Below are 26,644 nucleotides of genomic sequence, written 5' to 3' on the forward strand. Positions count from 1 at the left end.
TGGTACACACATGTCTAAAATGCAACTCATGCTATTAGGATTCATTAGATTATGCTGACCATTGACCAGGCACTCTTGACACAGGAAGGGAGCCTGTAGTCAGCAGATCTGGATCCAGGAGCAGCCCCTTTTACTCATTCATGATTTTAAAGTTACTCTTCAGGATTCTCATATATGGTTTTGTAATTCATTCACAGTTTAGCTCAAAGATATAACAGAATCAAATGTTGAATGAATGAGTAGATTTTCAACATAAACTATAAATGCCTATATAGTAATATTCAAATCTTCAGGGCATGCTCTTCTTGGTGTAATTCCTCCTTAAGGAGCATTGTCCTAGACTTAAGATCGTGGCGCATTATACATTTATAGATTTGATAACTAAACTCTGAAATATGAGTATCTCTATTTTGCTAATCTGTCTGAGAATATGCCTCTTCAGGACTTTTTCAGTGTTTAGCTGTTTCACATTCTGCCTTGTAAGTTCTTAGATTTAGGATAAATTCCAAAATACAGCTGAAGTCCTCATCTGTGATTAAAGCATATGCGCTTTTAAAATTGTTTCACTGTGATTTTGATTCTTAGATGATTCCCAGCAATTGTGTTCCAGATAACACTTACAGACTAGAAAACTCAGTGTCACACTTTGTGTTGCCTCTTTATACTCCATTATTTATTATTTAAATATGTAAATATTTATTATTTACAGTTTTCTAGCAGCAGATAATAGTGTTCATATATTCCATTATGTGGTCGCTAGAGTCAGAGTTGATAAGTAAATTTGTCAAATTAATTTAACTACTTTATGTTGGGTGCCTAGAGCCCCATGTGAGTAAGTATTTCTGTCTTATATGCCTACCCTACTAGGGATGGGCCTTTGGAGAAGTGGTAACACCTCACATACATTCTTTTAAGTTCAAATGTCAGGCAATCTCCTATTTGTTATAGTGACATTTTCAGAGAAAATGGATGTCGTTCGATCTTATAGATAGAAAAGGAGGGCAAGTGTCCCAGCTGTCAAAGCAGAGGAGCAGTAATGCAGCTCAGCCTTGATCATTTCAGATGTCTCTCTCATGTTCCCATGTATCTTAGATCGCTGCATCATTTTCCTTATGGCTTTTGTGTCTGGTTTGAGCATTAGAGCTTGGAACCTTCGAATGTTGCATCTTTCTTGAGAAATCATTTAAATGATAATGCATTTCTTTGCCATAACATTTCAACCTGTAGGTGGCAAAGGCATTACAGGAATCCTACAATTTTGTCTATGTGCTGCTAGGAATAAATCAATAGTGTTTCTGTTCCCACCAAAATTGCAGTATTGTGAAGAAATGAATAAAATACAAGATAGGCTCATAATAAGACATTAATATAGCAGCTATGCTGAGCATTTAAAACACCTGTTTCAATTCGATGTGTCTGATAGTATTGTTTCAAGTACTCCAATGTGATGATGGACATATGACATTGATTAAAAAATAATAGTAATAGAAAAGTGATTCAAATAGCCCATCCTACTTCTGGGTGCTATACAATAGAGTAAAGCTGGTAGTTATATTTTAACAGGAAAAGAGAAAATGCATATGTAAACAAATGTGTAGAGGAACGGATGGGACAGTTTCAGGTTACAAGAGCATAAATGATGTCGTGGGTTTTTGGAAGAATGTTTCTGGAGGTGCTTGCCTGGATTCCAGGGGGCAGAGTTCCAGGAAGTGACCTCTGTGGGCTCATTACAAAAACAAAGCCTGAAACAGACTCTAAACTGCAAAGCAAAGTTTTATAACTAAATTTGACATAAGTTGGAGCAAGTGATCGAGTTGGAAAGTCAAGTATAAAATCAGAAATGGTACCTGCGGTTAGAGAGGCTGAGCTTGGAGATTGTAGGGCTTTTCTTCTTCAGCAGAAAACTTGGATTTTACTCTCCCTCCTCTGAGTGGGGAAATTCAAGATTTTAAAGCAATAGATGCTGTGGTGGTGTAACATGATTGACATCTTATAAAGACCATTCAGGTCTCTAGAAGGAGGGCACAAGCCTTAGTCTATCCTAAAAGAGACATTGTCATGGTAGGTTTGCTTGTCAGAGTCTTTGCCATTGTAAGAAACCTGGGTTGGTACACATGCAGGTCATAATTAGGCTTTTAAAATATTTTGTCAGATGTGATGTTTATTTCTACAGAAGTATCTACAGTCAAGATGAGGTTGGGCGGTGAATCCTAGGCTCCAGATTCTCCTTCTACACTCTCCTTTGATTTTACATTATCTTTTGTAGACCAGTTAAGCTTCCTTTTATTTTCATGAGCAATTTCTTTTTCTCATAGCACGTTTTATATTCTTGCTTTGTTACAAATCACATTTTTTTTTCTTAAGGGAGGGAGTGAAGGGGCTACAAAACATATCCAGAAGTCTAATTCTCCGTGACTGAACCGAAACAAGTGGCTCAGAGGTGAAGGGTGAGAGACTCTCAGTCCTCCAGTTTGAAAACTTCGCTTCAGCATCCTTGATTGCCAAGGTTACCATTTCCCAGTTATCCCGCATCCCCGTGTTCCTCGCAAGCTCCTGCTGCTCAGGCAGCAATTTCAAGGTTTCATCTTCGGTGTGCATTTACCCATTAGCTTGCAGTTTCTCTCCACTTGGTTTTTGTGGTTGGCAATTCGCTGAAATTTTACTGTTTTTACGGATGAATCTGACAGTTCTAATCTGTAGGAGAAGACTTTCGCTTGCAATCTAGTGGGTAGAAAATAGCAAAAAAGGCTGTCTCCTCAGCGGCCCTTGTACAAAGGTGAGAAGAAATGTGCCTCTCAGCTTTTCCCTCTTTGTTTTTGTCTGTTTGTCAAAAGATTATTAATCACTCCATTATCCCATTTTGCTCAAATTCAATTATTTTTTTTCAAGTCATAAAAAAGCTAGAGAATTGAGTTCTCACTCTTTTTCTTCTTTTCAGTTCGCCTTTTCCCATTTCTCTGTCTCCTCTCACTCTGTTCCTATTTGTCACCTCCTAATTGCATGCTAAAGAGATAATTGACATACACTTGCTTCCTCCTTGTGGTAAAAACTACAGAATATATTTGGCTAACAGGTTCTTCAAATATTCAACAAATATGCATTTACCAATTATTAAACTAGAAATTGGATCACACCATGCATATTCTATGAGTCACCGTCTCTGTATATAGAATTCTTATATTAGACTGGATTGAGATAAAAAAGATGGATTGTAATTCAGTAGTGAACGGCCACTGCAGCAAAATGATATTCAACATGGTCTTGAATAAATCCTATAGAAAGAATCCTGCGCTGCATGATGACCAGTGGATACACGTTAGTCATCTGGGGCATTTGGGGAGAGTTGCTGGGAATGGAGGGCAGGTGTCAGCTGACAAGAACTGAGATTTTGGTGGAGGCCATGAAGGAAATTGAGAACTGAAGAGGAAGAGCATGAGATTAGGGTCAGAAAACCCTCGGATAAGGACTATGCACCCCCCCTTCTGAGACTGGAAGATCACATGAAGGTCACATGAAGATCACATGTTTTAAGCAAGGGGACCTCATCATAGCTACTGCTTTTCTAAGGCATAGAGATTGCATTATCTTTAGTTGATGATATTTATCCAAACTCTGAATATGGCAGTGTAGCTGGGAAGCTCAGATACACACTTTAAGTATGTGTGTGCAAGGGTAGGAAATCTGGGAAGGTCAGATGCACGCTTCAGCTTGTGTGAGGGACACTGTATAGTTGGAAATAGGAGGAACATACTGTGCCCAGTGAGAAATGTTGGTGACATGACTTGTTTTATCATAGTAAAGTAGATTAGGTGTGTAACTTAAGAAATATAAATGGGGTATGATTGTTGGACTGGACAGAGTATTGATAGTATGAGAGGAAGAAAATAGTATTGTTACACACTTCCAGATGTTCACCTACATTCTCATCTCGCGCTTTTCTATGACAGCTTGGCAACTTTGTGGGTATCTCTCTTTCCGTGCGTCTTGTCATCAGCTGTCTCTTCTGCCACCTCATTTGGTGGGTGTGCAGTGGGATGGGAAAATGATGGATTGTTGACCTTGTGGCAGAGATCATTTGTATCGGCGGGCGAAGCTGTTATCAGGAATTATGCTAAGCAGCTCTTGCTGTCTAATGACTTTTGCTCTGTGTTATGTTACAGAAGCACTGCTATGGAATTATGGGATTGGATGTAGAAGGGGAGGCGCAGTGGCTAAAAAAATGAAACTAAGAGGATTTCAATCAAAACCAAGAGAGCTAAATGACACAAAATAATATAATTAAAGATTAAAACCAAACGTTTTGTTTACTGAGAGAGTTTTATGCCAGGTTGTTATTATAGCTCAGGGTTTCTCTAAATGATTTTCCAATGATGCTACTATTTTTCTATGCTACTCTGGTACTCTGTAAAAAGATATTCTGGAAAATGCTTAAAAAGAGGCTTATTTAAGAATATTCTTCTTAAAAACTTTATTCAATAATAAACTCCTTAAATTTGTTGAATCTGGAAACTTGTTTAAAAAATACATTTACCCAATTCATCTTTCACTAATGCTGAACTAGCATTACATGGGCCAATGATTTAGAGATCACAGTTTGGGAATGTCAGTCTAATATATAATCAAATACTTGTGTTTAATATATATTGTGAATATCAAATATTACACGGACTCCTTCATTTATTCTTAATACCAGTTATAATTATGATCAATATTATTAAAACCCATCCTTACTGCAAATAAAAATATAGTTATGAAGTAATTTATTCAAACTTACATAGACAATAAACAAGAAACCTGATTTTAGACCCTGTAAGTTTAAATGTTCAAATCTCTCTCCCTTTGTGCACTATCTTTGACATGTGACAAGGGAGCCACATGTTTCTTATAAATATACCGAGCTACAGTAGAAGAAACTTTAGCGGAGTACCCCAGTAGTTACAGGAGAAACTTGAAAGCTATGGATCCAAAATAAGTAAAGTTGTGTAAGGGTTACTGTATTATTTATTTCATGCATTTCTCCATGTAAAAGAACACTTTGAATTGTATACTCAGATTTGTTTGCTATCCCGGGTCATGGATTGGAAGACGGGTTGTTTTGGGGGTAAAGGTGTGATGAAAGAGCAATTAAGTGACCTCAAGGGGAAGAAGCATCAGGCATGGCCAAGAAGAAACCCAGAATGCTGTTAGAAGCAAGACAGGCCAGAGTCTGTAGGCTTAAGCAAATGTTGAGTTAGATGTAGGCTTCGAATTTGGAAGGTACCGGGAGAGTTGTGTGTATTGTCCTTGCTTGTAAGAGCATCCACACAGAATCTACCCACCTTTGCTCTGCTTCTGCCTAACCATTGAAGTAGCTTAAATAAGGATTTTTGAATTATGTCATTCTTAGTTTGAATATTTATTCCATCATTAAATGTGACCTTAAGAAAATTTCTAAATTGTATCAGCTACAAAACGAGGGTAGACATTATATTCTGAAGAACAAGAGAAACACTGGATAGGATGCTTGACAAAATAGATGTTGAATGTTTTGGTAAAGAAGTAGTTACTTCTTTTCCTTTCCTTAATTTTATGAGTTTAATTTGAAAATATTAATATTTTTTAATTCTGATTTTTTTCCATTTTTCTCCTACTTCTGGTAAAGTTCAATAAGTTTAATTCAACAGCATTGAGTCTCCCACTGCAGAGTGGTACATTTTAGTTTGACAAGATTAGCTGGCTACAAGAAAACTGTGTTACTAGGCTATTTTTAAAATCCCAGTTCAAATAAAAAATTTGAAATGACTTTATTGTAAGCAGAATTCATCTAAGTAATGAACATTTATTACTTTGTGTGTATGTATATGGGCATATACATGCCATAGAACATGTGTGTGTGTGTATGGGCGTACACATGTCGTAGAACATGTGTAAATGTCTGGAATTGAAGAAAGAGCCTTCAAAGAGGGAAAGTAAACAATGTTGTTAGAATTGCCATGACAAATTTCCTTAATAAATTGCATTTATATTTATATGAACAAGGAAATGTCAAAATTTCTAAGTTGTTTTCAGTTGATAAAAATGGACAAAGGCAAATTATTGCTTGATTCTTGAATCATATAAAAATGGCTTTGTTTGGAAAACTTCTATTTCCTATTCACAGTTCTTACATAGTTGGTCATGGTACCTCATACGTGTAATCCTCATTCATATTTGGGAACCTGAGGTAAGAAGCATATGAGTTCAACACCAGCCTATGCTACATAACAAGACCTTACTCCAAACAACAATGACAAATACCACAACCACAAATAACAGAAATAAAAAAAACCTCAACGTGGTAACATAATTTATATGAATAGAACCTTCAATGTGAGAAATTTAGTTTTCTGGGGCCAATTATGTCAAGGTGTCATGAAAGACTTGAATGTAGTACAATTACAGAAATGCGACGATTATATGTTCTTAGGAATTGTCTTGCTTTTGTATCACAGGATGAGTAAGAGATACTCACAGAAAGCCACACAAGGAAAGCTGCTGCTGATCATTTTTATCGTGACCTTGTGGGGGAAGGCTGTTTCCAGCGCCAACCATCACAAAGGTGAGCTCTGCGCGGCCCGCACTGTCTGTGGGAGATGGTTCCTTTGAACAGAGTGCAACACGCTGTCTTTGCTGGTCTGCTCAGTTTTGTTAGGTGTGGGCTCCCCCTAGCAATTTTCACTTTCTCTCAGTAAAAATGCAGAGAGCTGCCTTCGAGTTGACTTTGAAAGGAGAAACATGGTGTTTTCAGGATGACTGCCAGGTCTGCAAATATTGTCCAATGAATGCAAAATTCTGTCGTCCCTCCATTTTTAAGGATCGCGATGTTAAAATGTTGACTTGGTGTGCAATAAAGATGAATTTCAAACTGCCCTTATTTTCATAAAGAAAATGTTTTTCATGGCACATATATTAATCATATGTATACACTATCTGCAAAGTTTTACTTTAGGTTTTTGTAGATCATGTCTTTTTTGGCATTGTGCCTCTGTGCCCGTCATTTGGACACTGTTTCTATCATGATCCTCAGTAGGCTCTGTGCTACCATGGAAAAGTGAGACTATTTGTCTATGTGTGTGCTGTCAGCTCAGAATCACTCCCTTTTCCCCTTTTTCTTGCCATTAGACTCAGCATAATGAATGGCCGCCTTTTCCAAATGAGTTTAAATGGGGCTATTTCTCCATTATATCTACTGTAATCAAGTACTCATAATCTGAGAAGTCAATTTAGATTTTTCTGTGAAATATGGTTTTGCTCTTCAATTCTCTATCCACCACGAAGGCTAGCCATTTCCTTTCTTATTCTGTTTTCAGGTAAAGGAGGAATTAAGAGTGCTTTGGATTTGCTAACACTTAAATTATTTACACACATGCGTTTAATTAGCCTTGAATGGAACATTAACACAGAGAGATGAAAGATGTGGTGTGGGAATTGACGTCGATATAACAAACCCCTCCTTTTGCCTTGAAAACAAATAAATAAGACTTTACATGAAAGAGAGTTTTGTGGAGAGTTTGTTCTAATTTGGAATTCTGTTTTTGGGCTATAGAGGCATGTGTGTTTGTAAATGTATATTTTTCTTTAAATTAGCTCATGTTCTGTCAATCAAACTTTTAAACTTTTTTAATAATTGTTATCTTGGTTTGCTTTGTTGTTGATGTGGTACAAAATTCTGATGAGAGCAACTTAATCACAATTCCATGTTGTTGTTGATTGTCATCGGAAAGTCACAGTCGAAGGAGAGTGAGAGAGCTGGTCACATTCCCTCTATAATGAGTACAAAGTGAATGCCACCATAAAAGCGACATTTAAGAATCCTTAAGTCATGCTGTACAGTGTCAGCTCCAGAACTCTTAGCTCCTCTTCCTGCTTGTTAACATGATACTTCAAATATTTCTTTATTTTATCTACACATTTTGAAAGATATTTATTTAAATTATGTGGATACATGCTTATCTGTGAGTGTAGGTGCCTATATAGTCCAGAACACAGCCTCTGCTATCCTGGAGCTGGAGTTACAGGTTATGAGCTGCCTACACTGACTGTTGGGGAATGAACTCAGGACCTCTGGAAGAACAGCAAATATGTTTACCTGCTGAGCCATCTCTCCAGTCTCACAGCATAAAACACTGCATTGTATAAGACAATGTCAACCTCCAACTGCAATCCACTGTGCAGCAGAGAGGCCAGGTTTTTCTCTATTCCATTGCTACCTTGCCATTAGTTTGCATAAAGATTTTATGAGCGATTTCTCTCTCTTTTTTTGTCTCCCTTTCTCTCTCCTCCTTTCTTTTCTTCTTCTCTTCACCCATTCTTTTTTGTCTTGAGTTATTTCACACACAGAATTCTAAGGGCAATGTAAATACCAATTGTATAGCAGCACATGTTCATGAAAATGAACACAGCGTTCTCAACAACAAGTTGGGAGGTAAACCCCTTCTAGTGCTCTTGAACCAACCGTGTCTGCAGACTGACTCCATCCCACGCTCCCGTAGTATACTAGCATAGTCATTGTTCTAAATGTTCCATTTAGAATGCCTTTATATTAACAATAACCTCTTCATGTGAGCATGAATGCACATTTCTAACAGCAATTTCCTTAGCTTGGGTAGTTCTTGAATTTGTGTACACAGTATTAGGCAGTAAGTATTCAATTGTAATTTTGCTATTTTTCCAAACAGTGCTTTTAAGGTATGTTATAAAGTATAACACACCGATTTTCCACAGTGATCCATGAAGTTACTGCAAACATACTAAAACCATAGACATTTTGCATTCTATTTTCTTCCTGTTCTGAACAGCAGATTAAGAGTATTATTGTACATTGCTTTCAGTGCACATGTGCAAGTTTCTTTGGAGGTAGCAATGCTGAATGGTGCTCTAGTCTAATAGCACAGATAAAGTTACTCTGAATATTTCCTTTTTGTCTTTTTGTTCCTTGCTCTCTGTTTCTTCTTCCATCCTGAATATATCTCACTTTTATTATTTGTTCAGATATTGGTCGATTTATTAATTTTCAAACCACCAACTTTACCTTTACTGTTCCTTTCATACAATTATGCATTTTATTATGTAAGTTATGTATTTTATTCTGCCCATAAAGTTATTGTTTTAGTACTATGAATTTACTTGTTTTTACGTGGCAGATACTTTAGTTACATCTCTTTCGTGCCATCACCTGTGTTAGGGCCTTCGCCCTTCACTGGGTTTCCAATGCTTCTTCTATAAAATCCCCAGGCTACGCTGCCACTGGCTTCACCTGTCACAAATCTGCCATTTCTATAGCTGTTTGGTAAGGCCTAAATGTTTATAGTTTAATTAACTTCCTCAGTTAGGCAAGAAATACTTGCGGCTGTTTCCTCTTATAAAGGCAAGACCTTAGAGATAGATATCTGGTGTATCTACCCTGGAATGATTATATTTGTATTCTAAATAATAATAGGGCGAGAACCTAGGATCCGTTCCAATCTGGGCTCAGTGAAGCAAAACAAGATTTACTCTTTGGGGTATGGGAGCACAATGGCCATTTCTTTCATCTAACACATCCTTTATTCTTTGTTACTCTTCCGTGCATATCTCCTCTTCATTACATGAACATGTCTTGATGAAATTTAGGCAAATCAGGCTGATTCAATTACAATAAGAAACCAGTCTCTGGTTCCTAATACCTCGGTGAATGCTCAAGGCAAAAATATTTAAAGTAATCTAGTGTCACTGAAGAACATCCTAGCTAGATACTAAGTCATCTAATCTTCAAAAGAGTTAATGAGATGGGTATTATTGTATAACAGCTTTATTGATCAGAATCTGATTAGTAAATGTGGCAAGTGGGATTCAAATCTGGCAGCCCTGCTCCATGTTGTCATGACCTATCTGGTGCTGAAGTTCTTCACTACTGGGTTTGTTTGTTCGCCTTCTTGAGTCCACGGATTAATATTGTTCATGAACAGAATATAGGTGCTGCCTCTCCTACCAGTAAGCTAGGATGCCAGTCAAGTGCAATGTGCGTGATGACATTCTCAACACTGTTCTCCCTGTGTAGCTCAGTTTTGGTATGACATTTCTACTTTTCAGATCTTTCCGTGCTACACTTTGGAGTATGTACTCAGGTCTTTCAGAAACATTCATGTTTTCTTGTGTATGAGTTATGCTTTTGTCCACTATTGGGCTTTAGTTTTATTTATTATATGCCTCTAAAATTGTTTTCTTTCCTGGGAATTTTCTGCAATATAATGTCTTTATGGTTTGCACTCTTATTTTCTGCTTTCCATCTTATGAGATTTTCTAATTTGTTTTGAGAAATAAATTAGACATTTAGTCCTCTACAGAAGGAGGGACTATATCATATTTATATTTGCTCTACAGTTTTGTGAATTTTAATTTTTTAGTTTTTTGAGCATTTTATAAGTACTGTGTTTACATCATTTCCACCCCTCCCTTTCACTCTTCTGAATCCTCCCAAATTCCTCTCAAATTCACAACATCTTTAATTGTTGTTGTTTTGTACACACACACACACACACATACACACACACACACACACTGCACTGGGTCCTTCAGTGTTACTTTCATGTGTATGTGTTTAAAACTGCCCACTTGAGACTGGATAGGCTATCAGGGCTCTTGTCCCTGCAGAAGGCCAATTCTTCCTTTTTTGGAATCCATTGATGGCCTGTTTCTTTTAATTGATTTTTATTGAGCTCTACATTTTTTTCTGTTCCCCTCCCTGCCTCTCTCCTCTCCTCTTCAACCCTCTCTCAAGGTCCCCATGCTACCAACTTACTCAGGAGATCTTGTTTTTTTTCTACTTCCCATGTAGATTAGATCTATGTAAGACTCTCTTAGTGTCCTCATTGTTGTCTAACCTCTCTGGAATTGCAGTTTGTCGGCTGGCTTTCTTTGCTTTATGTATGCCTGTAGTTTTTGATCTAGTGGTTCATCTTTGTGAAATTCCATTCCTATCAACACGTCATTTTGGGTTTTCACTATTAATGCCTTGTTAAGGCACCAATATGATTGAAATTTCGTGGGTGCAGGTTCTGTGTCGTGTTCAGAAACATGTTTCACTACTGACTTAGTTGTCCTCTGGTACTTAGGATCTTTTTGCTCCCCTCCCCCAATGTGATCTCTAAGTGAAGGGTTTGTGTTGTGTTGTAGGTGTATCAGCTTGGAATCAGCACCCCCTAGGCTATTATGATCTCTAAGTGAAGGGGTTGTACTGTGTTGTAGGTGTATCAGCTTGGAATCAGCACCCCCTAGGCTATTGTTCTTGCATTTTGACCAGTTGTGGTTTTCTGTGATAGTTATTGTTTGCTGCAAAATGAGTCTTCTTTGAATAAGGATGAAAGCTACGTGTATCTGTGGCTAGAAGAATAGTATGTAGGATGTAGTTGGGGATTGTGCTGGTTTAGGAATGTGGCAATAGAGTGTCCATGACTCAACACCCACAGGGAGTTGGCTAAGTTCACAGTGCCAGGCAGAAATTCCCTCCTATTGAATAAGCCTCATATCCACTTAGGTGTCTCTCTCTCTCTCTCTCTCTCTCTCTCTCTCTCTCTCTCTCCCCTTCCTTCCTTCCTTCCTTCCTTCCTTCCTTCCTTCCTTCCTTCCTTCCTTCCTTCTTTCCTTCCTTCCTTCCTTCCTTCTTTACCCTGAAATATAAGTGCTACCATTTTACCTTATGTATACCTTTCCATGCTGGCCATTGTGGTGGCTTATGGGGTTTACAGATGAACAGGAGGTTGTAAATTATACCACCAGAACACTTTAAAAACCATCTCCTTCCAACAGCACTTACTCTCTCATCTGGGATGGTTGCTTGATGTTTCACTGAGAACTCTATGCCTACTTACTATGTGCTTCCCCACCCCATACTAACTGATGAATACAGTGGCGGAAGGAGAGCGAAGAGGTACCCTAATGGGATCATTTTTTCACCCAACATATTCTTTTCAGCTGCCAGAGCAATTGCTGCCCAGATCATCTACTCCACTGATATTTAATTCCCATTTTGCTGATTTACAGCTCTGACAGCCTAGGCTGATGCAGTTATAATCAAAGTTTCTTATTTATCAGAACTTTCTCTTTCTTCCAGTCATCTGTAGAAATAAGCCTTCCTGTACTCACTGAGTCCATGGTCATTTTGTGGAAATATTTTATATTGGATACTTGTAATGGAAAAGTTGTTTGTTTACTCAATATTTTTTGAGTACCTGCATCAAGGCAGAGAATATAGTAGTCCATAAAAGAGATAAAAATCTTTGTCTTATGGAGCTTTTATCTCTGAAGTAGGAAAATAGATAAAAAGAAAAGGAAATAAAATAGTATGTTTTATGGGATAAATGCTGTAGAGAGCGTATAAAGGAGGAAAGAGGCATAGGAAGTGCTGAGGAGGGATTATCTGTTTAAATAAGGCCTTTGGGCATAACTTCACATTTTTTGCAGAGAGATATCAAGGGGGTAGAATGTTCCAGGCAAAACATCCGTAAGTATAAATGTTCCCAAGCATTCTTGGAGACAAGGAGAAATACTTAAGAGGAAGGTGTGCATACAGCAGAGAGTTGTGAACAGGTAATTTCAGAATAGACAGATGTGCACTACGAAATGATCAAATCAATAAATAGCTGCAGCAGTAGACTAATGCGGTAAATCCTGCTCTCAAGAGCAGCCAAATGGAGAATTATGCCACTCCGTTTCCTTGCTATGGCACAGAGACGCCCTCGTAATCCACTGCACCTTTTCCTCAGGGACCAGATATCTAAAAATCAGAAACTGTTGTCACCATATTAACAAACTTCTGTTCTGCGGGAATCAACAGTCCTTCACAGAGAGACACATACGTTATTGCTCACGCTGCCTTGGAAAGATTCTGCCCAGAGTTCTTATAATTATATTGAGCTGGGCAATTCGGGGGGGATTAGCTGAGAACATTGTGACAGTCAGTCAGAAAATATAAGCAATATTTCCCCCTTGGAAGCAATTACATTAGCTGCAGCTTCAGATACTGGGGATCAGAGAGGAAACATTTTAGTTTTGGTCTCCAAGTTCCCAAAAGAAAAATATAGCCATTAATCTTAGAAAGCTAATATGTTTTTGTGTCTTTTCTTTGTCTATCCACCACATCCAAACTAAATCTAAAGTGAACAAATCATCAGTAAGTATTTGGGTTGGATACATAGTGTGAGAACTAAACAGAGGAGAAAAGAAACCCTAAAATTAGCTTGAGTAACCAAGTTTAAATACAGGCTATTCTTACTGTAAATCAATATAATTAATAATTTGAGTTAGAACTCGTGATGGAGTTTATTTTTTTCCTAAGAAAATTTAGTTGAAAAAATAAAGATTTTAATTGTTGGATAAAATAACAATGGTTAGAAAGTTTAAAGGTAGCTCTTAAGTTGAATTTTGGCTTATTTATTAGTTTATTCATTAATTTAAATAACTGCTGAGGAGGCAGAATATAATACATTTTGTATCTGTTAAATGCTGGACTTTAAGAGGAGTTCCATTGGTACATAATTAAGCAAAATTGACAGGATCCATGTTCTAGTAGAGCTTATAGTGTATCCAGGGAGAAAAGCCCCGATATCATATATCAGATAGTCTCACAAATAAATGTTTAATTATAAGTGATATTAAAGTGCTATAAAGATAAAATTTCAGAATGATTGGTGTTATGCCCAAATCTGCAAAGTCCCCCTCAAACCAACAAGGAGACCGAGTCCCGTATGTAAAAGCAAAGAGCCTTTATTTTATGCAAACTTGTTCTCTTCTCATGTCCAACGTATTGGAATAAACAGAGAGCCCTGAGCTCAGTGAGAATAGTAGTAAAGGTGGGGGTGAGGGGTTTCTGAGGTTCAGGACTCCCGATTGGCTGACATTTGTCTAGGGGTGTCCTGGTGAGTGTGTTCTGGCAGGTGGTCCTATCTACAGCGGTTGGAACGTTAGGCATTTCCTTTGGAGGGTCTGTTCTTGGGTGGTACTCGGGTAATCTCAGTTTGTGGTTCTTCCTACCACCAGGTATTGCTTCAGGGTAAACTACTGAGCCTTGGGCCTCTATTAACCTTATCGATGGCTGAGTCCTACACTGGCAGGTGATATTGTTTGGAAGTAAAGAACTTCCTTTGGGCAATCTCTTCATATTTAGCTTATCATGACTGGTTCCTACAATTAGAACACATAAGCTGCAGAATGGATGAGAGGACACAGGAGAATCCCCCCCCCCTTTTTTAAGAGAAAACTTAATGGATCTGAGTAGGAGAGGACACAGCTTCTGTACACTCCTCAGCTGAATCTGACTGCAACAAGCCAGCAAAGAATTGTGGGAAATCTACTCTCAAAGGCATTTTGCTCTTCTCCATAGAGAAAGAACACAGAGGAGTAAATGTTTGAGAAGAAAATGACAAATCTCTGCCACAAGAATATTTATTTATAAATACTGTCTAAAACGATTGTCAGTGGCCCCCAAATAAAGGCATATAAAACTTTCCCTCGTCTAAGAAATATATGTTGCTAATTAAAACAAGTCCATTAAATGAGGTCTATATATAGTGGTTTATTCATGTAATTTATTCTTTTGAATGTCAGTAAATGGATAAAGTTAGTTCTAGGATTATTTTCATCTTCTGTTATTTAGATTCTGAACCATTCCTTTGAAAATTTTTTTTTCCAGTAGTAGAGATTGAACACTGGACCTTGTTACATGAGGTGAATGCTCTGTCCTGAGCTGTAATTCTCAATATTTAATAATGTTATTGGTTTGTTGGAGAACCATAGCTTTTAAAATGTGGTCCTATTCACTTCATTGCATATGTTTTAGTTTATATGCTTTCAAATTATATATATATATATATATATAATTTGAAATTATATATATATATATATAATATTGAGAATTACTAGGTCAATTGGTTTGAATAGTAACATGTTACTGTATTTTGACAATGATACTTATAATTAATATATATATTTAAAATTAAAATGTATCTTTGCCCTATTTTATCTTTTCCTCTCAGCTCTTCCCAATTTGTTCTATGTATGGCACCCAACCTAACACTTGAATTGATAGCTTTCTTTTCTTTATTATTATTGTATGTATGTGTTTGTGTGTGTGTGTGTGTGTGTGTGTGTGTGCTTGTATGCACAAACACAAACTACTGTGGCCATTTTTATTGTTTGTGTTTATGTGGTTTTAGGGCTGACTGCTTTCCTATTGGGTAACTTTAGTAGAGGCTCATCCCTGGCAGAAAAAATTTTCCCTCTCAGCAGACATTAGTTGCCTGTAGTATTGTCTGGAGGTAGAACCCAGTAAGGTCCTTCCCCTTCCTTGTTATCATGTGTATTGATATCACCACTTTTCAGGTCTTATTTATGTAGCAATTTCTAGGAGACACTGTTTGATGTTATTCAAAATAATGTTTATATATCTTATAAAATATTGGGATCTGTAGAGGGAAAAAAACAAAGGATTTTTACATATCTATTTGTAGCCCCTTTCTTACGTATGCTGTGATTTCTTCTTGTTTCCTTCAAAATATTTGTTTAACCACCGTATCTTATTCTCTAAGCTCTTTTAAGTTTTCCTAAGTAATAATAACATTGTGTGAGCACTGATAAATAAAATTGGTTTGTTTTTGCTTAACTACGTTTGTAGTGAGAGAACTGCTAGGTCAGCTGGTTTGAATATTAACATGTTACTGTGTTTTGACAATGATAATCATAATTACTAAACAACTTTGTGTTTACTTGAGGGTATTTAAAAAAGTAAGAGAAGAATTTATAAGATAACAATGTTACTGGACTCATAAAGAATTCATTAATTAACATTCATGCATGTTTAAATAAATAACTTTTGATCTAAGTTGTAAGGTAACAAACGTTTCCTTCCCATCAACAAGGAATTTAAATGACTATATTCATAAATGTTTGTCAATATTTTATATTATTCTCTTAGAATTTTGCCAATTTCATCTCCTTTTAGTTTGCAATTCTTATTAAAGATGATAAATGCTTTACTAAATTTGTTACAATTGATATTTTTATTAATTCCTTTTCATATCTTTATAGTTGATTTTATAACGTGATATAATTTTTGTAGTTTATGAGAGTATTTCATAAATGAATAACACTTCATCTTTCAGGTTTTGCATACCCAGAGTATTAGCAGACAGGGCAGGAGCCCAGCTTCAAAAGCTCACAGAGCCTGACACTGGTATGGCCCTCTGCTGGGACTCAATACCATCCCCAACTACCCAGCTACCCTTTTTAGTAGGAAAAGACAATTGGTTTTTTTAAAACCTTTAATATTGTATTTTTTATTTTTTAAAATATACCAACTTCTATTTAGTTTAGTTTTTTTTTCTTAGTAGTGAATCTTTTCAAGATTTAGTTTTGGTTTCCTTTGCTTTTATTCTGTTTTAACTACTGCTTTTGTCTTTTCTTCTGCCTTTATTCCCTTTGCTATGTGCTTGAATCACCTTTTTTTCTTTTTCTCTTTTTTTCCCTCTGTGTCTAGTAACCTTCTAGTTTTCACCTTCCTTTGTAGAACTGTTTCTTCTTATTTGTCATATAAGAAGTTAATTCTCTCATCAATAATCAGAATTTTCTTATAGTTTTACTTTTACTCTTTCTTATGATTTCTCTTTGGATGGGTCTTGCAGCATCTTAAGGAGTACATGATCCAGATACAGCAAAAAAAAAAAAAAAAAACAAAAAAAAACCCAAAACATAACCAAAAAAAAAAAAAAAAACAACAAGCAAACCCAAATTTATTTCAAGACCTTATTGCCTCTAGTCACAAAAGTAACTAAATTTATCAAAATATAAATCATTTTCTGAACTGTAGGTCTGGAATGCTGATTTATCCCCTTCTTGTCCTTCCTTTTGTTCCATTTTTTTTTTTCCTGAAGGGAATGTGAGTAGATAGGTATGTGTGAAGGAGAAGGGAGCTCTGCCAGCAAATGTGCTCAACAATGGCCCAGCAGGACAAGCTCAGCTAAGAGAGTGGTCTAGGGCTATAGGGGTGTGGGAGCTGTGAGGTGGGGTTGGGGAAGAGCATGCTCAGTCAGGTCCACTCTAGCTCTTAAGTTTGGGGGAAATAGCACATTGGGGGTGGAGTGGGGGTGAAGTCAGGCAGTAGCTCTCACTGAGAGACCCAAGGAGAGAAAGCAAACTCTGATTGCCTTGTTTGCGCAGACCACAGTCCAGGAATCCCTCTGAGATTCGCTGAGGGTGGCAGGCGTTTGAATGAGAACAGGTCTCCAGTGTTTCTGATGTTAAGGCACCTGCTTATTCTGAATTTACTTTTTCTAGATGGTATATACTTGTAAGCGAGGGTAAAGAAAAGAAACCACAGAAATGGCTGCTCCACGCTTAGGGAGAAGGTTTAGTATAGAGAAGAGAGAGACAACAGCCAAAGGCATCTGTACAAGTCCAGAGCAGAGAGAAAAGGAAGTGGACTGGCCATGGCCTGGACTAGAGAGCAACGGTCCAGGAAAAATCATGGGTTTACAAGGAAGACCAGTAGCCGAGGGAGGGAAGCCTGTGAACTGGAGCATCCTGGGAGTTTAGGGAAAGAAGGATTGAGGAGGGTCAGGAGGCTTCTCATGTACTTTGAAATACAGAACAGGTAGGTGTGAATAGGGACTGAAGACTTTTGGAGGTCAGCATAGGCTTTATTATATAGCCATGGGTATTTGCCTAAGGAAGTGGCTCTTTCTGGCAGATAGAAAACTGTTCCACAGGTTCCCAAGGAATGCTGCCTGTTGTTTTGGTCCCGGCAACCGCAGTCCTTCTGCGGTCCAGTTTGAACGGAGCCAGGGCTATCATTTAGGGGTTTCCTTTAGACCTGATGATGCTTCCTCTTGAGATGATTTCACCATTATTCCAGCAAATACCTTCTCTCATCTCTTATAGCTGATGCTTCATCTCATATACTTAGGTATGTTCTTTTATCTTTTATTTGATGAAGTATTATCTGTTGATGATCTGTGAGAAGGAAAAAAAAAAACAAGAGGGTCACTTATTCAGACTGATGTCTTTGGTGTACCCGGGTGGTTAAGTGATCGCTTGGCTAGGTATAGAATTATAAAGAAGGAATAATTTTCATAAATGAGACAGTATTGATATTTTTGTTTTGGTTGTGTTGTTTTGAAATTATAATGTGATGATTGTTGATATCTTATACTTTTGTTATGACCGTTTCTTGTCTTCCTCTCTCCTGTTCTGTAATCTTATGTTGGCATGTCCGTTGCTGAACATTCTGTCAGGAACTACTCATCCCTACTTGCTTGGGTCTTTATGTGGAAACTCAAGCCTTTCAGTTGGGAGAGCATATCTGGAATTATTTAATTGAGGATTGTTAATCCGAAAGACTGGAAGAGAAAGATCACCCATGCTAACCATCATGACCAAATTAATTAAAGTATGTTTTTATAATTCATGTACAAGGCTGCCTCCCCCTAAGGTGGGGTTTGAGAGGTCAGCACTAGACATGAGGAAGAGAAGGTTTTTATAAATTAGGGGAGGGGATTTGCAAATGGGGGATTTGGTAGGCCAAATATGTGGGGTTACAGGAACAGAGCATAACAAGATGGTTGCAACATGGTAGTCATAACAACCTTTTGAAACATAGGTAGGATTGCAAGATAGTTATTACAACTCTTTAAAACAAAGATATGATCACAATTTGGTTGTAAGGCAGTCATATCAACAGGTGAAACAAAGGCATGGTTGTTGCCATTTCCTGGAACAAGCCGTACAGAACCATTTGCAGCTAAGATTTAAGGTTGCAGGTGGGGCATAGCCCAATCCTGGAGAAACAGAGGTTTAATCATAAGCATGAATGAGCCTAGTTTGTCCTTACTGAAATGGCTTTCATGCCAAAGATGGAGGCAGGCTTTTTCGTCAGGATTCTATTCTTGCACTGGCTTGGCTATTTGACTTCCTGATTTTCTAATTCTTTTATATTTCATTTTTATTTTTATCTCTTTTTACTCTACTTTAAAAATGGGTATTTGATATCCTTTATTGTCTAAATCTGTGTCAAATTATATATTTCTTTTTATGCTTTTAAAATTTAAGTGTTTATATCTTTTGAATGTTCTCTTCTGAGGATGTCTTCTTGCTCATTATCTCATTTTCTGGGATTACCCCCACCACCACTGCATTGTTTTTTCTCTTTAATGCTAAAAGTATTCCTTTGATATTTGATAGTATAAACATTGTTTTGCCAACAGGTCAGTGTGGCTTGCAAAACTTGAAATTCAGTATCAAAGATGAAGAAAGGCCTTATTGGATAATTACCATTGTTGCTATGTTTTAATTTTCCCTTTGGAACTGGCCAGATACTTTGCATATGAGTCCTCTTGGCCAAGATCATTAGAGATCTGAGAGACAAAAGCTGCTGAAGTTGGGGTTGGAACATTTCATATTCATCTTTCTGTGATTTAATCAGTTCTCCCCCGTGGATAGACAACAGTCTAGTAACATGAAATGATGGAGAGTAATGGCAGATTTAGAAGCTTCTCGGGTGACTTTGACCATGCTCTGACCATGGTCCTCACCCCTCATGTCCACTGTGACTTGATGCTTCTAATCCCTTTTTCCTTTGATGAATCTACATCAGTGGTCTTCATTAACTCACTGACAAGACTTTGATATCATTGCTTCTTGCTTAAATGAATTTAGCAACAATGATGGTTTTGATTAAACTGTTTCTTTTTAAGGTTTTATATATTATTCCTGGCTTGGCAGGGTGTCTTAAAATTTCAAACATCTCTAGTTTGGCCCCAAATCTTCATCACATCCTCTGCCATAGTTCAATAAATGCTGAGTGAAAATATTTCTATTTTTTAAAAATATGCCTTTTTCATTTTTATAGATCTATTGAGGTGTAGTTAGCAAAACTTTCATATGGTTGGGTGTAGTGCATAATATTTTGGTATATGTCTGCACTGTGAAATTAATAAAACCATTAACCAAAGTGGGAATGCTTGACATCTATCCTCTTAGGAATATTCAAGTATGTGATGTGTTGTTATTAACCATTGCTATTGGGTTATTTTAGATATCTAGTGCTTATTCATCCTATATATGAAGGCCTTACCTTGTAACCAGTGTCTCCTTTTTGTTCCTACACCTTCTTGTAACATTTCAAATAATGCTATGATACTGGTTTTAAACTACCATATTTTCCTATTATGTGAAAATATCTTGTTCCTAGCTTGAGTTTCTTATTTCAACTTTCTCATTCCTGTTATTGATCTTAAACTGGGTGTGTTTTAAATTTTTCTTCTTTCTTTGTATTCTATTAAAATTCTTGGTCTCAGAAACAGGTTATTTCCAATACAGAATCACCTCTTTGATATCTTAATATGTGTGTGAGCTGTTTTCACAGATTTGTGAACTTAGCTGTAGACTTGGTAAGAGGCTTTCTCCCTAGATATTCAAATCACTCCATGCTCTTCAGGATCCTCCTACCAGCATGGCCAAAGGGAATGGCACTATCTCCTGATGTGCTGGTGGCCTCTAAGAAGGTTGCTGAGTTGTCAAGGTGCAGAAGGCATTACATAGCTTGATATCACCTACCAGTATCTAACATGAAAACCCAATGAGATTGTCTCTTTTGAATATATTATGTGTGAAATTTGAATTTCATATTGCTGAACACCTGGGCTGGTTGAGTTTTTAAAGTACTTCTTTTATATTTGAGATTATAATTTTATCATTTCCTCCTTCCCATTCTTCCTTCCCATATAAACCTCCTTACTCTCTTTCAAATACATGACCTATTTTTTTATTAATTGTTATTTTATACTATGTATCATGTATATATATATACATTAATTTACATAAATATAACCTATTTTGTTTGTATAATATCACTTGTGTGTATGTTTTCAGGACTGGCCATTTAGCATTGAATAAACAGTTGTTTTTCTCTCCTCCAGAGAAGACTGTTTCTCTTGCTCTTAGCAAGAGCCAGAGGGTCAGGGACTTTGCTGGGAGACTGAGTATTGCAATGATGTCAGAAGTTTGTTGGTTTTTATCAGCTTGACACAACCTAGACATATCTGGGAAAAGGGAATCATAATTGAGAAAACGCATCCATAAGACTGGCCTGTATTTATATTTGTAGGGAATTTTCTTGATAACATTTGATGTGGAATGGGGTCTTTTAGGCTTTAAGGAAGAGGGTTGATCAAGCCACGAGGAGGAAGCAAGTAGGAACCATGCCTCCATGACCTCTGCATCAGTTACTGCCTCTGCGTGTTTGCCTTGAGTTCCTACTCTTGTTTTCTTTAGTAATGGATTGTGATATAATCTTTTTCTCCCGAAATTGCTTATGCTGTTGGTATCTAATCACAGCAATAAAAACCCTAAATGAGACAATATTTACTAGACGTTACAAAAGAGTTTGAATTTTCTTATTTTATATAGATGGTTAAAGTATTCCAGCATTAATTAAGACAATGAGTTTCTAAACAAGCTGAATTACATTTAAAATGTTTTCATAGTTTTTTCTTGTTTTAAGGGTGTGTTTGTCTTTTTAGCTGAGAATGTATAATATTAGGAATTCCAGACATTTAAAGTTAGAGCAAATAGAAACAATTTTAATCTAGTACACCTCTCTATGAATGTTTTATTTGACCTTGGGTGGGAACATTCTCACTGTTCTTCCTCTCTCATCCTTGTTTATAGTAGATGATTCAAGCATTTTAAAAGGGAAAATCCTGAAACTGAACATGCCTTCCAAAATGAGAATGAATCTAATATTTTAAAATATAGGATACAATTTCTCTGGTACAGATGCATTTATAGTTATCAAATGAAGTTACACAATTCTTGCATAATAATGTAATAAATGATATGATATCATAAAGCATTTTTTTTCTGACTGTGCATAGTTAAAAACTCAACATTTATTTCCAGGCATGTAATGGATATTGCTAACATATGTACTTCTTGCATTGCTAGTCCTTAGCACTCAGCAAGAATTAAAGAATCAGACAGTTTTTTGCTTATTTAATTTAGAACCTAATTTGTTACTCTTACTTTACTCTTAGAGCCGGGCTTGCAGCTATTTATAGTTTTGCCAGAGGAGAAGCTGCCCAGGGAAAGCGTTGGTGAGCTTTGTTTAGACACTCACCCCCTGTTTGTCTTTCCTCCCCTTGCCTGTTTCTGCCTTGCAGATATATCTGTGACTTCCAGGAAAAGAGAATCAAATTTGTCACTTCTCATAAACCAATTTTCACCTCTTTTATTGGGTGGTACAACCCCTGCCCTAAATGAACACCCTAGAGGCACTTGTTACTTCTGTGATCCTGCCTGGTTGAACAGCAGTACGTGTTCACTGCCATTAATGTCATTTATAGATGGCCTTAAAACACACAGGTATAACAGGCTTTTGGATATGGGAAATAGTCTACAGGATCCATTGCCTTAGTTTTCAGGCACTCATTTAATAAAACATCTGAAGAATAACATCACCTGTGCACTACTTAATTTCCTTTACCCATGTATGTTTTCACAGGTGCTGCCTTAACAAAAATAACTGCTGGTCTACCCAAGTCCTTGCATGCCTACTTGGGTACACCAGGCTTCTGGCCTTGAGTTTGTGAATGCCTTCTCTTACCACATCATCAAACCACACCACTTCTCAGATTTTGTAATAGCTCAAGTTGTCAGACAACTAGGAAATATTTTCCATAATTTTGTGGCTTGGCTTTATCATGCTGCATTGATTGTCCATGTGATAAGAAATCTACTACTTATATGTCTAGTCCCAATCTCTGCATGTTGTTTAGCTTAATAAGCAGGACTCATGACTGGATATTAAATTATCCTGTGATGACTGCTTAATCGATCACTTATAAATAAACCTGTCAGCTTGCTGGGTAGAATGTGTACATTCACATGAGTGTGGAAGACTCTAGGCAAGGGTTCTTAGCCTGTGGGTCACAGTATTAGGAAGGCTTAAAATCACCACTGCAGGATAAACAGACTGAACGGCTCATTTCAAATTTTGTTTAAGATGCTTTAAAAGGAAAACCTGAATCAGAAGAATTTAGGCTTTGTTCTTATTGTCCTAGAATTTTATTACCTCTGAACATTTAGTTTTTCTGTTAGAAAATAGGAAATAAGAGATGTTCACTTACTTATACTGGATTGGTATAGAGATAGAAATGATTGTAAGTATGAAACTTCTTTGAAGGTATAAAACATAAGCTACTGTTCATTTCTGTTTTAGACAGATTTTACATTTCACTGATAACCCTTTTACAAATCTTGACAGTTCTGAGAAACAGTTTTGGCAAAGTGAGTCTTATTGAAAACATTGTGATTTTTTTCCCATTGGACTTTGAGGTAAGCTCTCATGTAGTTGTCTAATTTTTAATTATGTTGATCATCATGACCTTGAACTGCTGAATCTCTTGCCTTCACCTCCTCAGTGTTGAGATTATAGATGTTTATCAGTACACCCAGCTATTCTTTCCCCTTTGCAATATGATAATTATACTGCATGTGTGTGAGAGAGACAGGGAGGGCGGGGTAGACGGAGGGAGAGTCAACTCCTTAATTCTTTAACTACATGTGAAATCCAGCTAAATTTGTACATGAAAATCTATGGGTATATTCTGCCAAAATTGAACATCACCTGTCAGGAGAAAAAACAAATCCAAGCTGTTTTATAATATATTTTCAGTTTGTAACTTGCTCACTTAAAGGTTAATGTTGAGAAATAAGTTGAAGCGTTTTCCCAATTTCAAACCACTGCATCCAAGCTATAAAGTGAAATAAGGATAAAATGCAGATGCTGCTACAATGGTACTACAGTGGACTCAGAAAAGGCACATTGGTATCTTAATCGGGCATTGTTTTCTTTTAGAACAGTTACAACGTATGTGGATATATTGTATCCCAAAGCAGATGTTACTTTGGTAAAATCACCTTTACCATTCTCATTCCCTAACAAAGATAATGCTGTTTCAAGTAATTGTAACGAAAATTCCTCCAAAATGTTCTTACCCTGTGGATTTTTAGGTCAAATATAGGTGAAACAAGTTTTAAATTTTTATGTGCATCCAAAATTCACTTTAGATGAACTCTTGTAGCAGAGTTTATTTTAATTGAAGAGAATCCATTTCTGTAGGTCAGTCCTCTGGACATGAAAGTAATTATATCCCAACAGGTCTCTCATGCATTTTACATATAGTAGGTTTCTCATTGTAATTTGTATATATCAAGCATTGAATACAATCAATGTAAACGATAATTTTAAATTCTCATTGTGTTCTTTACCTCCAAACATCTTCCCAAATAACTATCCATTTATTCATTCAACAAATAGAGGCTGATCATCTATTATGTGGCAGACAGTATTTAAATACGAACATACCATCATAATGAATAGATTATTGTATTCAAAAGAAAAAATATTTGTGTAAATAAACTATGTCACAATGAGAATTCAATATCCTATGGAATTATGTATTCATAGAAATAGGCATGTGCACACACATACATATAACAATAGTAGAAGAAATAATAAAGTCCACATTCATGCTGAAAAAGTGAAATTGGTAGGACATACATATGCATGTGTCAGACTGGGTAGGTCAGTGGAAGTAAGGAATGGCTGATGTTTAATGAATGAGTAGGTTTTCATGAGGGAAGATATAGGTGCCTGGAAGAGAAAGAGAATCCTATGTGGGAAGCAAAGGGGCGAGGATGACTGGGAGCCATGACCACGAAATGATGTGTTTGATGAAACAGGCTGGGAGAGAAACCTGTGTCTTCACTTTTCCTGGAGGAAAAGCTTGGCTCTCAGAATTGCAAAGGTTTTACTCCTCTCACTGTAGAGTTCTGGAAATCTCTTTGTGTTCTTGCGGTGGAAATTGAATGCCTCTATCAAAATGCGACTGATAATTTTCAGAGCTGTGTTTGAACAGACAGTGTTGTTTTAGGTGACAGTTGCAGTTCTTATTGAAGTGCAAATCACGTTTTTATAGAAATCGAGGTAATGTGTAAGTAATATAAATAAAGACCATAGATCCAGTCAAATCACTCCTAATATCATGGGCTCATTTAAAAATAGTTCTTTTGTGTTTTCTCATCTGCATCTGTTCTGAAATTATGTCTTTTTATGTGAGTGTGAGTTGTCTTGAAAGGTTGTAAGTGCTGAAGAAATTGTATCAGTAGTGAAAATGCTCTATTACTTCAGTAGAAATACAAGACTAATAATCCATTAGTTTCCCCTTCCGTTTTTATTCATGTGTGTGTATGTGTGTTTATATACCTTTGTGTATGCAAGTTTTTTGCATTGATTTAGGTGTGTGTGTGTGTGTGTGTGTGCACATGGGTGCTGGAGGTTCATGATAGTAATGACACTTGACCTGACTTTTCCCTTATTCAGTGAGGCAGAATCTTTCACGTAAACCTAGAACTCACAGGTATAGCAGGTCTCATTAGCCAGCTTACTCTGTGGGTCCTGTCTTTGTTCTCTGACATTGGAAGTACTGGTGGGCTTCTTTCCTACCATCATGTATGTATGTTCTGGGACTATGAACTCTGGTCCTGCCTGTTTGTCACTGAACCATTTCCTCTGGCCCTGTGCATTCATTTTTTGAGGCTCACCTTAATCACTTACAATGTGCTATTGGAAGTGGGGGCCTATATTTGTCCCCAAATACCATAGTTTCTGCATTGGTGGATAAAACCAGCTTACGTTCATAGATATTAACTAAAATGGATATGCATTACAAATGTACTGACCATTTTCCTGTCATTTCTTAATTATTACAACTATTTTCATAGTACTTACACTGTATTAATTATTAAAAGCAATCTTGAGGTAAAAGAAAGCATACAGAGGGTATGTTTCAGTTGTATGCAAATACTGCAGCCTGTTATTTAAGTGGTTTGTACATCTGTAGATTTTTATATCTATGGAAACAATCTTTTGTAGACACTGAAGGATGACTGTATTTATTTGTTCAAAAGAAAAATTGTTCCTAGCATTTTAATAGTTGTAAGAATATGTACTGAGGAATGTGGGTTGTTTATCCCATAGTAAGAATTTCAATTCTATTCAAAAGTTCTGTCCATCTGGTCTACCAGACACACAGCTTAGGCCTGTGAAGGTGCTCTTGAATATTGCTGTTGCTCATTACTAGAACTGCCACTTTTCAAGATTGACTTTATTACACTTTAGCTAACATTCTGTACTTCATAAGGAAGCTGAACTGCAAATGTTACTAGAAAAAGGATTTTTTTATGTCAAAATATAGACTTAGGGGAAGGTGAATAGCTCCATAGAAAGCAGAAGAAAACGTTGCATCGTGTAATACACTTTCTTGTGAAATTTAACTATTCCTGTGTGTTGTTAGTGAGTTTTCCAAAACACAGCTTTGTAAACTAGTATTAGGCAGTCATTCATTTATTTTATCACCTGGAACATTCTGGGCTCTATCAACATGATGTGAACATTCTGTGTTCTTGTAGAATCTTGTTTTATGAATTGTTTATATGAGTGCTAGAGACAGAGTGCTTTAGACTTTATTGGGGGTCATCTAATGATTGCTTGTGCCCCGAGACACACTGGGGGGTTTTCAAACACTGAGATATTTCC

General features: G+C 36.8%; 1 protein-coding gene across 5 annotated transcripts in view; it reads left to right on the forward strand.

The window, feature by feature from the left end:
- Nucleotides 1-26,644, forward strand: part of Tafa2 (TAFA chemokine like family member 2) — a 448,779-nt gene that overhangs the window by 310,384 nt on the left and 111,751 nt on the right. For all 5 annotated transcript variants that reach the window (XR_014999804.2, XM_085683417.2, XM_048418687.3 and 2 more), the window contains one exon: nt 6,471-6,577. Coding sequence is in view for 4 of the 5 variants with exons in the window: in XM_085683417.2 (XP_085539543.1) it covers nt 6,471-6,577 (107 nt within the window). In the remaining variant the exon portion in view is untranslated. The remainder of the gene's footprint in view (nt 1-6,470; nt 6,578-26,644) is intronic.

The sequence above is a fragment of the Myodes glareolus genome, chromosome 26 (genome assembly GCF_982192425.1).
Source record: "Myodes glareolus chromosome 26, mMyoGla1.1, whole genome shotgun sequence".
Classification (NCBI taxonomy): domain Eukaryota; kingdom Metazoa; phylum Chordata; class Mammalia; order Rodentia; family Cricetidae; genus Myodes; species Myodes glareolus.